This window comes from Arachis hypogaea, chromosome 13 (assembly GCF_003086295.3).
Source record: "Arachis hypogaea cultivar Tifrunner chromosome 13, arahy.Tifrunner.gnm2.J5K5, whole genome shotgun sequence".
NCBI classification, from domain to species: Eukaryota; Viridiplantae; Streptophyta; class Magnoliopsida; order Fabales; family Fabaceae; genus Arachis; species Arachis hypogaea.
This window is the reverse complement of record NC_092048.1, coordinates 6,346,722-6,358,683: the sequence shown is the minus strand read 5'-3', so window position 1 is coordinate 6,358,683 and position 11,962 is coordinate 6,346,722. Positions and strand designations below refer to the sequence as shown.

General features: G+C 31.3%; 1 protein-coding gene across 2 annotated transcripts; it reads left to right on the top strand.

Moving 5' to 3' along the window:
* Window positions 1–4,349: 4,349 nt before the first annotated feature.
* LOC112736795 (3beta-hydroxysteroid-dehydrogenase/decarboxylase) lies at window positions 4,350–11,275 on the top strand. Of its 2 annotated transcripts, XM_029291397.2 has the most exons (13): window positions 4,350–4,487; window positions 4,686–4,959; window positions 5,298–5,387; window positions 5,486–5,619; window positions 5,728–5,898; window positions 6,632–6,748; window positions 6,824–6,903; window positions 7,363–7,558; window positions 8,066–8,183; window positions 9,727–9,901; window positions 10,302–10,458; window positions 10,663–10,732; window positions 10,819–11,275. In XM_029291397.2, exons 2-13 carry the CDS (start codon window positions 4,704–4,706, stop codon window positions 11,019–11,021), a joined length of 1,767 nt encoding a protein of 588 aa, XP_029147230.1. In that variant the 5' UTR covers window positions 4,350–4,487; window positions 4,686–4,703; the 3' UTR covers window positions 11,022–11,275. The 2 variants fall into 2 exon arrangements, with proteins under 2 accessions (XP_029147230.1, XP_025642180.1); XM_025786395.2 differs by lacking the exon at window positions 4,350–4,487 and having other exon boundaries at window positions 4,492–4,959.
* Window positions 11,276–11,962: the final 687 nt, after the last annotated feature.

Sequence of the window (11,962 nt, the reverse complement as noted above, 5' to 3'; positions counted from 1 at the left end):
ACGGGATTCGAACTCCTGACACTTGTTTAAACAGACGAGGAAGCTGATCAATCGATCTGCCCAAGTTGGTTTGCTGATATTAATACTTCACCAGATTGATTTAATCATTTTGTTAAATACTTAAATAGTAGTCTTTGACTTTTCTAGTTTCTAATTATAGACCATTTGTCACATTAGTAAATGCTGGCCATTCTTGTTTCTTTAGCTACCAACATAAACTAATTAATGGTAGTAAATACAAGGGAGAGAAAAAAAACAATAAATGTCAGGGCTAGAGATATATAGTATTTTGATGAATTTGGTTAAAATGTGTTCTTTAAACAAAAGAAAAAGTTTTCACTAAAAGTTTAAGATTTTATATTTTAAATATAATTTTAAAATATTAAATGTATAATTTAACCAATCAAAATTTGAATTCAAATGTACGTGTCTTGAAATGAATTGATCAATGGTGAAACAATTACCATTATCTATGTATTCAACTAAACTCTTATCAACATCCAGTTAATTTGAGTGGTTCATGTTAATAATAAAATATTTTAAATAATTTATTTTAATAAATACAGAATAAATATATTTAAAATTTAAATTTTGTATCTTTCTCATAAAAAATTTTAATTAATAACTTTATCATATATTCTTAAAGAGTAATGTTATACATCCAAGTCTTTTTTATGAACCAAATCTAACTAAGTTAAACAATAAGACTTAGAATAATGCTAATTATAACTAATTTTTGTTATGTTAAAGTAACTTGGTTAACAAAAAGACTTGGATGTATAACATTATTCATTTTTAAAGTACATGTTAGCTGTGTTGGAATAAATTATTTCAATAACCCAGATCATTCATATTGAATCACCAAAAATATTATAATGCGGAAGTATACCTTTACTCATAGAAATCAGGAATTAGAGATCAGAGATTGATGGAAGGATTGTCTGGTTCTTTTGATCTTTCTCAACCAAAACCTTCTGTATCCATAGGCGGCTGAATTGTGACTCTTCTAATGGAAAAATAGCGACAAAGGCGGCTTTTGGTATCTTGAGGACCGAAACACTGAAGGCACTATTTATATTTGAGCATGGCACCCATTAAACCCTAAAACCCAAATAAAAATAGTATATAAAGTCTAAAAGATAATATATATAAAATCCAAAAGATAATTATCTAAATAACAAAAGATAATATCCCGTTTTATTATCTTTTAATTCCAAATAAAAAGTAATAATAACTTATTCAATTTAGCATTTAAAACAATAAATGAGATCACTATTATATAAGTCATTTAATTTGAAATAACATAATTTGTAATTACAATTAATATATATATATATATATATATATATATATATATATATTACGCACAAACAAATTAAAAAATTAAAATAATTTTCTAACAAGCTGAATTCTTTACTTAATTAAGCATTGTTACAATATATGGAGATCTTATAATTAACTCTTTTTCTTGTTTGATTTGGCAATGACCGTTGGCCATAATGCCATCATTCAATTTTCCTTGTCCTTTCAATTTAAGAAGTGACTTGAGTAACTTTAGAGGAAGACAAATTGATGTGGAGTATTATAATCATATTATGAAACTTTAGGACTAGTAGCACTATATGCCTTACTAATGTTATGGTGGAACTAGCTTTCACACCTTTTAAAGTTGATGGATTGATTCACCTAACCAAAATATTTTTTTTCTTATTTATTTATTTATTTATATATATATATATATATATATATATATTTTTTGGTTGCTTGGACATCTCCATCCCCCTCACCATACCACCTTTGCTTTCATCTCTTGAAAGAAAATGACAATTGACAAATGCCACCATCAACATCTTCCAAGAATATAAGACACAGTTACTTTACTATGTGCTATATATATAATATTGTATTCTGTTAACAGAAAATATTTCATATTATTTATGCACCTGCCCCATTTCCTCCTCATATTTGGAGGCATTATTATTGATGAGAATAGTTGGATAACCACTCCTAATTAGGTGTTGGATATGCATGCCCGTTACTGTGTCTTTAAAGCATTAATTAAAAAGTTCTACTTATTATTAGTAAAATTTTAGATTTTTCAGCAAATATTTAGGCCTACCGAAGACTTACCCACGGTATTCCTCAATTCGACAGTTCAAGAATTAATCTGTCGCGGATCTGAACTTCATTTAAAGGTTTGTCACTGGCCAATAGGTTGCTACATGCACAAGGCGGAATTCGAATCCCAACACTTACTTAAGTGGACGAGTGAGCTGACTACTCGACCAATCCAAGTTAGATAACTGTAATATAATAATTGATACCATGTGAGTAGGAGTGTTTGCGGTGCGATTTAGTTCGATTTTAAGGGAAATAGTCATCCGATCCGAACACCTAATTTATGTGCGGTGCGGTTTGAATTGGATGAACTTTTTTGGAAATCCGATCCGATCCGATTACAAGCGATTTGGATCGGTTTGGATTTGCGATTTTTTAAATGAAAAAATTAAATACATATAACAAGTCTCAACATCAAACTTTAAATAACCAACAATGACATAACAAGTCTTAACAATATCTTAAAAAGCCAACGATAACATAACAATAGAAATAAAATTATAGGTTAGTTAAAATAAATAAATAAATAATATTTTGAACATAAAATATTTATTAAATAATAATAATACATAAATAATAAAAAAATGTATAACAAATTGAACATGTTATAAGTATAATTGTAAATATAATAATATTATAACACAAATTGTGCGGCTTGGATTGATTGGATCGGTTATCAAAAATAGATCCGAAATCCGATCCAATCCAGCAGTTTGCAAAAAATAGAATCCAATCAAATTCGAATTAGTGCGGTTTTAATCAGTTTTCGGTTTGGATTGAATTGGATGAGCGGTTTAATTTAAATCGGTTTGGATTTGAACATCCCTACATGTGAGTAACCATACAATATTCCAAATATATTTCATTTGACATTACTCATACAAATTTGCAAGCTAAGGTGGCAACACATAGTATTTTTATCCCTAACTAATATTGGTTACATTTATCAAAATTACAAAATATTTAAAAAAAATAACTTGTAGACACTTTGAAAAAAGAATTATATGGACATCTAACAATAATAATAATATATTATGATAATAGTAAAATATTTGAGTATTCATTATCTGAAAAATCATACCAAGTTATAAATTAGAAGATAATATAATATATACATAGAAATTAATTCATGAGAGGAAAAACGGTTAGTTTGGCTAATTTTATTATAAACTAACGGAAACAGAGTATTAAAATTTAAAACCTCAATTATGGTTGTGTTATCAATCTAAAAATAACTACTATCTCTTTCTTAATATTAACTATAGCATTAACATGGCTATTTCACGTCATGATGCTAGCTACTATATATAATTAAGTTTGAAATCAAAATGTATCTCTTTATTATGTAATGTACTTTAAATGTAATGGTAGTTGATCCATTAGTGTTAGCATCATTATTATTATGGTTGATGGTTGATATCATGTAAGAGTTTAATTTTAATGGATTGATATTATAAAATATTTTATATAATTATATTTATTTTTTTAGATAATTATTTATATAATTAATATAAAAAATATTTATTTTTATTGATATAATATTACGTAATTAAATGTACGTATACAACTACTTTACACTTATAGTAGATTAAAATTAAATTTATCCATTTAAATGCAAAAGAAGGCCAACAACTTTATTCAGAAATGAGAATGAGGCAAAGTACAAACTAACAAAAGTCACTAAAGTGATTTATCATAGTAGTGACTTTAGACAAATTTTACTTTTAATCAGGATGTGAATATTATTATAATCATCATTTTGAAAAGACCCATTTTCATCTAACCATTGTTATGTTCAATTTTTCTCTCACAATGATATATTAGTGTGGCTTTGTAGTAATTCACATAGTAATGAAGGATGCTTTATTATGTTTAAGTGAGAATAAATTAAAAAAAAATGTAATCATATCAATAAGATTAATGGCATAATAACAATTAAGATTCTTAGGTCCTCAACTCCTCACTCAGCTGCCTTATTTCCTTGTCTAAGAGATGCTTTATTTAATTACAATTATTATATTTTCATAAAGATATTTTTATATGAATAGTAATAAATTTATAATTTATTAATATATTAAATCTGAATTAATAATTTAAATTTAATTATTTAATTAATTTTTATAATTTTATTAAATTTATAACTAAATTTTTATATTATTTTTAATTTTATAATTAATTTTTTGATGATATAAAAAATATTAGAAATAACCAAATATTTTTTATTTTACTACGGAAAGATCTAATTACGAATAATTAAACCACCAAAATTTTATTTTCAGACACCAGTTTAGAGTACTGTTTCCGAAAGATAAAGCGGAGCAACAGTTTCCGCGCCAAAGAAAAGATACCACAAGAAGAAGAAACCACGGGTATACGCTTCCGCTTATATGCTTCTCACGCCATCATTCAACAAAACTCTTCTCTCTCTCTTTCTCTCTCTTCCAATATATATACACATATATTTTTTTTTATTTCTCTTCTTTTGTTTCCATCATTATGCGTTGCGCATTGAATCGAACGACAAATTAAACCATGAAACGACATTGACGTTAACGATTTCTTCATAGTTTTTCATTTTATCGGCGATGGCGGCGGCGGTGGACGACAGGTTCGCCGATTTGCAGAACCCTAAGACGTGCGTCGTTTTGGGCGGCAGAGGCTTCCTCGGTAGATCGCTGGTACTTAAGCTTCTCAATTTCGGTAACTGGATCGTCCGAGTCGCCGATTCCGCCGAGTCAATTCAGCTCCACGCTTCCGAGGCTCTTCTCTCTGATGCTCTCTCTTCTGCTCGCGCCTCTTACTTTCACCTCGAACTTAGGGATAAACTCAACGTAGCCAAAGGTATATATGAAAACAAGACGCCTCAATCATTCCTCTTTTATGTTTCTGTTGATTCGAATAGTAATGTAGGAACGTGATCGTAATTCATCTTTACATCGATTTGTTTTTTTTTCTCTTAATTATTAGTATACCTGTTTCAATTAATTCATGATTTTGAATTACGTTTGCCATGCAGTTGTAGCTGGAAAAACAAAATGCTTATTTCTTAGATTTATGATTATGATATGTTTCGAACGTAAAATATTGATAACATGTTATAATCATATATACGAAAATAAACAAAGAGCTAATTTAGATATATTATATTGCTGACGGCTATGGAAATGCAAATTCTCCAGTTCTCGAAGGTGCTTCGGTTGTCTTTTATATGGATGTTGCTGGCTTGAATCCGAATGACTTCTATAGTTGCTATACTCTTATAGTGCAAGGTACATCTTTCTGTTTATTGGCATTGGTAAATTTCTTATTATGGTACAATTTTTGTATTTTTGTTCTGGAAGTTGACTTGTTTTGATATTTCGTTTAGGTGCCAAGAATGTCATTAGTGCTTGCAGAGAATGTAAAGTGAAACGCCTGATTTATAACAGCTCCGCGGATGTAGTATTTGATGGTTTCCATGATATACATAATGGAGATGAATCATTGCCATATCCATGGAAAGTATGGCTTTGTTGAGAGAGCTTCTCACTTTATTTTTTAATGAAAAAAAGGGTTAGATGTTTCTCATTTACAAACAAATGAGTGTTAATAGGTGGATGTGAATTGCAGATTGAAAACGTGTTAAGTGACTTTAAGGCTCAAGCAGAGGCATTGATCCTCAGTGCCAATGACATTGATGGCTTGTTGACATGTGCTCTTCGTCCTTGTAATGTTTTTGGACCTGGTGACACGGAGTTTGTGCCATTTTTTCTTGACTTGGCAAGATTTGGATTTGCAAAGGTGTTTTACTTCTTTCACCAATTTGTCTTAGTTATTTGTTGGACTTTATAGAAGATATTCTGAAATGTGCAGAACAAAATTTTCTCACTAGTAATGATAAACTTTACAAAAATATCTTTTCCGTCATTTTATTGAGTGTGAACTTTGAAATGAATACCTTGTGTCACTTTTGCAGAACACATGAAAATTGCTAATTAGTTTAACAAATGTCCCCCTTTTCCATATTTTCTCCTTGCAAGTCTGTGCCAAATGGACCAGATTAGCATTCATGGAACATCTTGGTATTCTACTTTTCATGCTTGTTTGGTTATTTTTCTCCAAAAGAAGGACCGAGATATTGTCATTTCAAAAGGAAAAATGAAAAAAAGTCCCCCCCCCCCCAATCCTTTTCCTTTTCTAAAAGCCAAGGGTTTTAACATTTCGAGGGAAAACAAAAGACCTTCATGCTAAATCTGACTATGCCTTTCAACTTAGTGTCTTTACTGAAGCTTACCTGACCTAGTGAATCACTGGATCAGTGGTTGTGATTGATATTTCTGTCATGTCTTTTGTACTGAAGTTTTAAGACTTAGAGCTGTTTGAGCTGATACCCATTTCATATGCATATGTTTGTAAACATAATATTGTAGGTACTATCTTTATTGAAAGAGTGTATTCATATTAGTTGGCATGCAGGCTGTCATGTTCTCATTTATTTATCCATTTTTCTTTCGATAACAATTTCTCATTTCAGTATATTATAGGGACTGGCGATAATATGTCAGACTTTACCTTTTATGAGAATGTTGCTCATGCCCATATATGTGCAGAAGAAGCCTTAAACTTTCAAACAGTCTCTGTGGCTGGAAAGGTATAATATAATTCAATTATCCACTGTTATTCGATGTTCAATTCATGTATAACGGTGTTTACTTTTGATCTTCAGGCATTTTTTATTACTAATTTTGAGCCTATGAAGTTCTGGGAATTTCTCTCACTTTTGTTGGAAGGTCTTGGATATCAAAGGTAAAATAAGCAACCTGTTCTGATATATCATATATGGGTTGTTATGAATCCTTCTGATGTTTTCTGTTTATGTTTAACAATATTCACTCGGGAGAGTTTTGGGAAGGGGGGAATGACTTTGTAACATAAGATTTCCTCTGTTCATATCTTTGGAAAAGTGCTATCACAAAAACCATTGAATTAGCTCTTTCCTGCCAATCTAGGATATGTCATATCCTCTAGATCTATAATCTGTGTCTTGTAAAACTAGGTCTTGTATATTTCCTCCATTAAGGCACTGAGCAAAGTTGGCCTATCTCTTTGTTGTCTTATTGACATTCTTTGGGATATTTATATCTCTGGCTTGCTGCTTTATTCATTGCTGGAGGCAGAAGAAACTATTTCTGGTTGTTCTTTTTTGGTGGTTTATGGACTCTTATGCTTTTAACCAAGACACGTAATTACTTGCATTAATTGTAGGCCACTCACCAAACTTCCTGTCAATTTGGTGCAATTCGTTCTCTCAGTTTTAAAGTGGATGCATGACAAGTTGGGGTCCGGAGGCTTCAGTTATCCTTTGTTAGTTCATTTTTTTCAGTTAGCAACACACACCAGAACTTTCAGCTGCACCGCAGCTCGGAGAGAACTTGCATACTTACCAATAATCTCCCTTGAGGTATATATCACCATCTCCTTTCTTTATTTTTTTCTCTCTTAAATTTCATTCTTGGCCTTTTTAATATGAATTATGTCGGGGTATGACTGCAACCTTCAAAGAGGCCAAATGTGTTGCAATGGAATGATGGCTTACTGAAGAAAAGTGGCCACTTCTTTCCTGCATGCACAGACAATAGAAACAAGAAAATTAAAGTAGATGGTCTTCTTACATATATCTCAGTTTTTTATCATTTATTTTTGTTAATCTTGTTGTTAAGACATTAATTAAAGATGTATTCTTATAATTGATCAATCACTTTTTTTTAGATAGTATTTGACAAGTTATGAATGCTGTAAACAGTATACTTGATCAACCAGTAGCAATCACTTTCTTTTCATTTCTATGTTGCTTTAAAGTTTAAAATTGTTCTAACAGATATGATGTTCTATTTGGAAGTTTTCATATATGGTATTGAAAATTTTTTTCTCTTACTTTCTTTAATACTCCCTGATATGGATAACACAGGAAGGGATCGCATTAACCATAGATTCGTTCTCTCATCTAGCCAGAGAGCTATCTATTTCAGGATGCTGTGATTCCACTGAACAGTCAAAAGCAGCTAAACTGCTTGGAGGTGGAAAAGGTTGGAACATAATGCATTCTCTTATTTTACAATGTTATTATATACCTAAGCAAAGCAACTGTTGAATTAAATGGTATGGTTTGAGGCACATTGCATGGACCTCTGGCCCATCATGTTAGAATAGTGAAGTCATAATTTGCAAATCTCTTAAAATATAAAGATTGAAGAGAAAGCAATCCATTGAGCCAAGTGTCAAGCATTGGTTGATGGTGCTCATATGGTTCATCTTATGGTATGATGGAGCTCCCATGTCATGAATGTCTCATGTGAGTGAAGAGAAGTGCTTACTTTTGTCAAAAAGCACATAGTATGGGGAAAGAGAGGAAGTGATTACATGCATATAACAGAAGTGAAACATGCATCATCAGGACTAGCTGAATTTCACTATTAAGCTCATTATGGCATACATAGACTAGCATTAGTATTCCTTCCTTCTCTTCTCTATCTGATACCACAACATTAATTCATTACAATCAATTGTCTCCAAAAAGCAAACTGATTTGAACTTCTGCAAATTTTAAATTTCCCTCCTCGTCAATTTTATTTTAAAATGTGTTATCTCTAGTCATAACTATGGTACGACCCTCTCCAATCTAAATTAATTTCCATTTTCCTTCATAGAATAGACGCCACCAATCTATATTCTTTCCTACTGTAAAACTGTTGAAAATGACCCAGAAGTTTGATCTATTGGAACTGCATCCATGCATAACTTAAAGAGATGATGAATGAATATGAAATGGAAAAATACTCTTTCAAAATAAATAAAAAATCATACATATTAGCACTAGAAAATAATATGGTACATATTTGTATAAAGCTTTTCCTATCTAATAATGAAATTGAGAACTATTAATATTTTAAAAAATAAAGTCCTTGATAATTCCTCTCAACTTGATATTAACAACTATGGGTGTTTAAATTTGGTTTGATGTGCATAGTGCATGTACATATACCAGTTATGTTAACCCTGGCATCAGTACTAGTGCTGTAGTGCACCACCTGCAACAATAAACATCATGCCTATTGAATTGTGTAGTTCATTTTATTTTTTTATTTTTTTTTTAAAGGGAATGCTTAGCACTTGGCAAAAACTTAGAATGAGAAGTGACTTTAGGATCTTATGAAATTATGGTGCAACAAAAGCGTGAGAGAACAAAATTTTGGCAGCACACCCCAAAACTTTGTTTGTTTGTTTCTCTTTAATATAAAGGTAGGATGAAAACCTTTGTTCTTCACTCCCTTGCATACTTTGCCACCTTTGCTTCCCAGCATCCTCCAGATTGCATTAGTAGTTTATTTTTCCTTTATTGTTACTTTTGGTATTTCCATACTTATTGTTACTTGGAATACAGTTTCATGACAAACTCTGAAATTGATGAGCAAATGGGTTTATTTTCTGAATAAGTTCTTACAATCACAAGTTGTGCCCCACATAGTTAAGCTGAATCTTTGTTGATACACCTGTAATTTGTAAACTATTCTGAATCGTCTGCAATAACATTTTGTCAAGCCAAAATAATGTTTTCATTTGTTGTTTCAGTGGCTGATGTTTTGTTGTGGAGAAATGAAAAGACATCCTTTGCATGTTTCATTGTGATGGTTTTGTTATTTTACTGGTTTTTCCTCTCTGGAAGCCCTTTTATATCATCTGCTGCCAAATTCTTGATGCTTGTCACATTTCTTCTCTTTGGATGGGGTACTCTACCAGCAAACCTGTAAGTGCATGCTCATAAAGACTGAGGCTCTTATATTCCTGTCTGATTCTTAGAAAATTACTCATGCTGCTTTCAATCACCTGGCATTGCATATCAGAATTGTTTTAATTAGTCTGTTTCTTTGTTGATTGATGGTTCATCAGTTGGTCCTCCCTCAGTTTCTACCCAAACAACGTTTTTGGTTTTTGGTCATGGATTATTTACTTAAGAGTATTGTGGAGTGATATGGTCTGTATCTCAGCATAAAGATATAAGCTGGTCATGTCTAACCACAATTAGTGCCAAGCATAGGAGTTGAGCCATATTTCTACATTTAACTAATTTTGAAATTGTCTTGGGGTAGAATTGTGGAAAGGGAAAACTTTCTACAAGCACTAACTTTATGACACTTTCATGGCAGATTTGGGTTTCAAACAAAAAGGATATCCTCCTCTAGTTTTAAGATATCTAATTCAGAAATGAAAGGTTCAGTTACAACTACAGTGAATCAGTGGAACAACAATTATAAAACTATAAGGAGACTGCGTCAAGGGGAAGACTGGTTGACGTTCTTCAAGGTAAAAATTGTGACCTCCTTTTCCTTAAAAAAAATGGATATTAACTTCTTCCTTATTTAATTCAATTTATTTTGTAGTAGTAGTTGTTGTTATTATACGTTGACGTTATGCAAGCATTATCCTTTTATTGAGGATGCATGTATTCTGCCTTGGTTCCATCTTTTGGTTTGGTGGAGGGTTTAACTTTTCTATCTTCCAATGCAGATTGCAATTCCACTTTACTTTCTGAAGTTGATCTTGTCAGCGCATAAGTTGACGACATTTGTAGGGATAGGTATGGGATTCTTTTTTTGCAACTCTAGAACATTCTGATGGCTTCCAGAGCTTTCATTTTTACCTAGTCTGAATTGTGTTATGCAGGTTTGGTATTTGCATTCACTGCATTTTTTATTTACGAGCAATACCAATCAGAAATTGATTTATTAGCGGAAATTCTTTTCGCTCAATTGAATGCACTCATGAGATACTTGATGCGTGTTTTATCTGATTTGACTTCGCGTCTTCTGCAAAAATTTGGCAAGGCTCGGTCTTACAAGGAACCAGAAGTAAAGGAACTAAGATAGTCATAAGAGTTTTTGGCTTTCTATTACTTGTAGGCAAGAGTTGTTTCCCCAAAAGAAAAACAGAAAATGGCAGAGATGTAAACATCTTTTAGGAAATTGGAATGGCCTCTCCAGTTTTCTTTAAAGACAAACCGGACTGGGGAACTAGGCTGGAGATGTTGCTTCTGATTTTTGACATTATTGTGGTACTCTTTTTAACTGGCGAATCATTAATCTAATCGTTCATTGATTTGACATCAATGATCTTGTGCAAATGGAATAATGCTGATTCTGTTGTCTTTGTCCAAACTATAGTTTTGACTTTTGAGGTTCCAAAATAGAAACCAAATATGTTATAAACACCAAGTGTCAGCATAAGGAAAGTTCATTGAAATATGACAAAACATGTTAGAAGACTCGAGTAAACATAACCATTCAAAGCTTCGTCATAGGATAATCAATTTTATCCTTACAATTGAAAATTGAACGTGTGACATGGAATACGTCTTTTACAAAATATGCTAATTTTACAAAATAAAACCGAGGATATTAAAGATGGGGCGAGGAATTAAGATGAAGACTTTTGTTGGCTTATATATATATATATATATATACTTTTTTTTTTTACCAAAGATATGAGACTCGAACCCGCAACTTCTTAATTGAATATGAAGAGACTATGCCATTTGAGCTATTACTCATTGGCTTGTTGGCTTATAGTTGTTTAAAAATTAAAATGACGCTCGTATAATTTCACATATATATTATAGTATAAATGATAATTTTTTTTATTTTTTTAATCAAAGGAAGATGTATTAAAAAAGATATACAAAAGATGTGTACGCACAAAGTGTATCTAATATTATTTATTAATAAAGTGTTGGCACATCCATATTGGTTAGCAAAAGTTGAATTTGGTTTTTCAAATTTTACTAGCATTTTAATTTGGTCTCAATTTCGTA

Bases quoted from the DNA above. Each gene is read 5' to 3' on its own strand.
- LOC112736795 (XM_029291397.2), top strand. From the start codon at position 4,704: ATGGCGGCGGCGGTGGACGACAGGTTCGCCGATTTGCAGAACCCTAAG. The intron at 4,960-5,297 runs GTATATATGAAA...CAAATTCTCCAG, and splicing joins TAAACTCAACGTAGCCAAAG to TTCTCGAAGGTGCTTCGGTT. The intron at 5,388-5,485 runs GTACATCTTTCT...TATTTCGTTTAG, and splicing joins CTATACTCTTATAGTGCAAG to GTGCCAAGAATGTCATTAGT.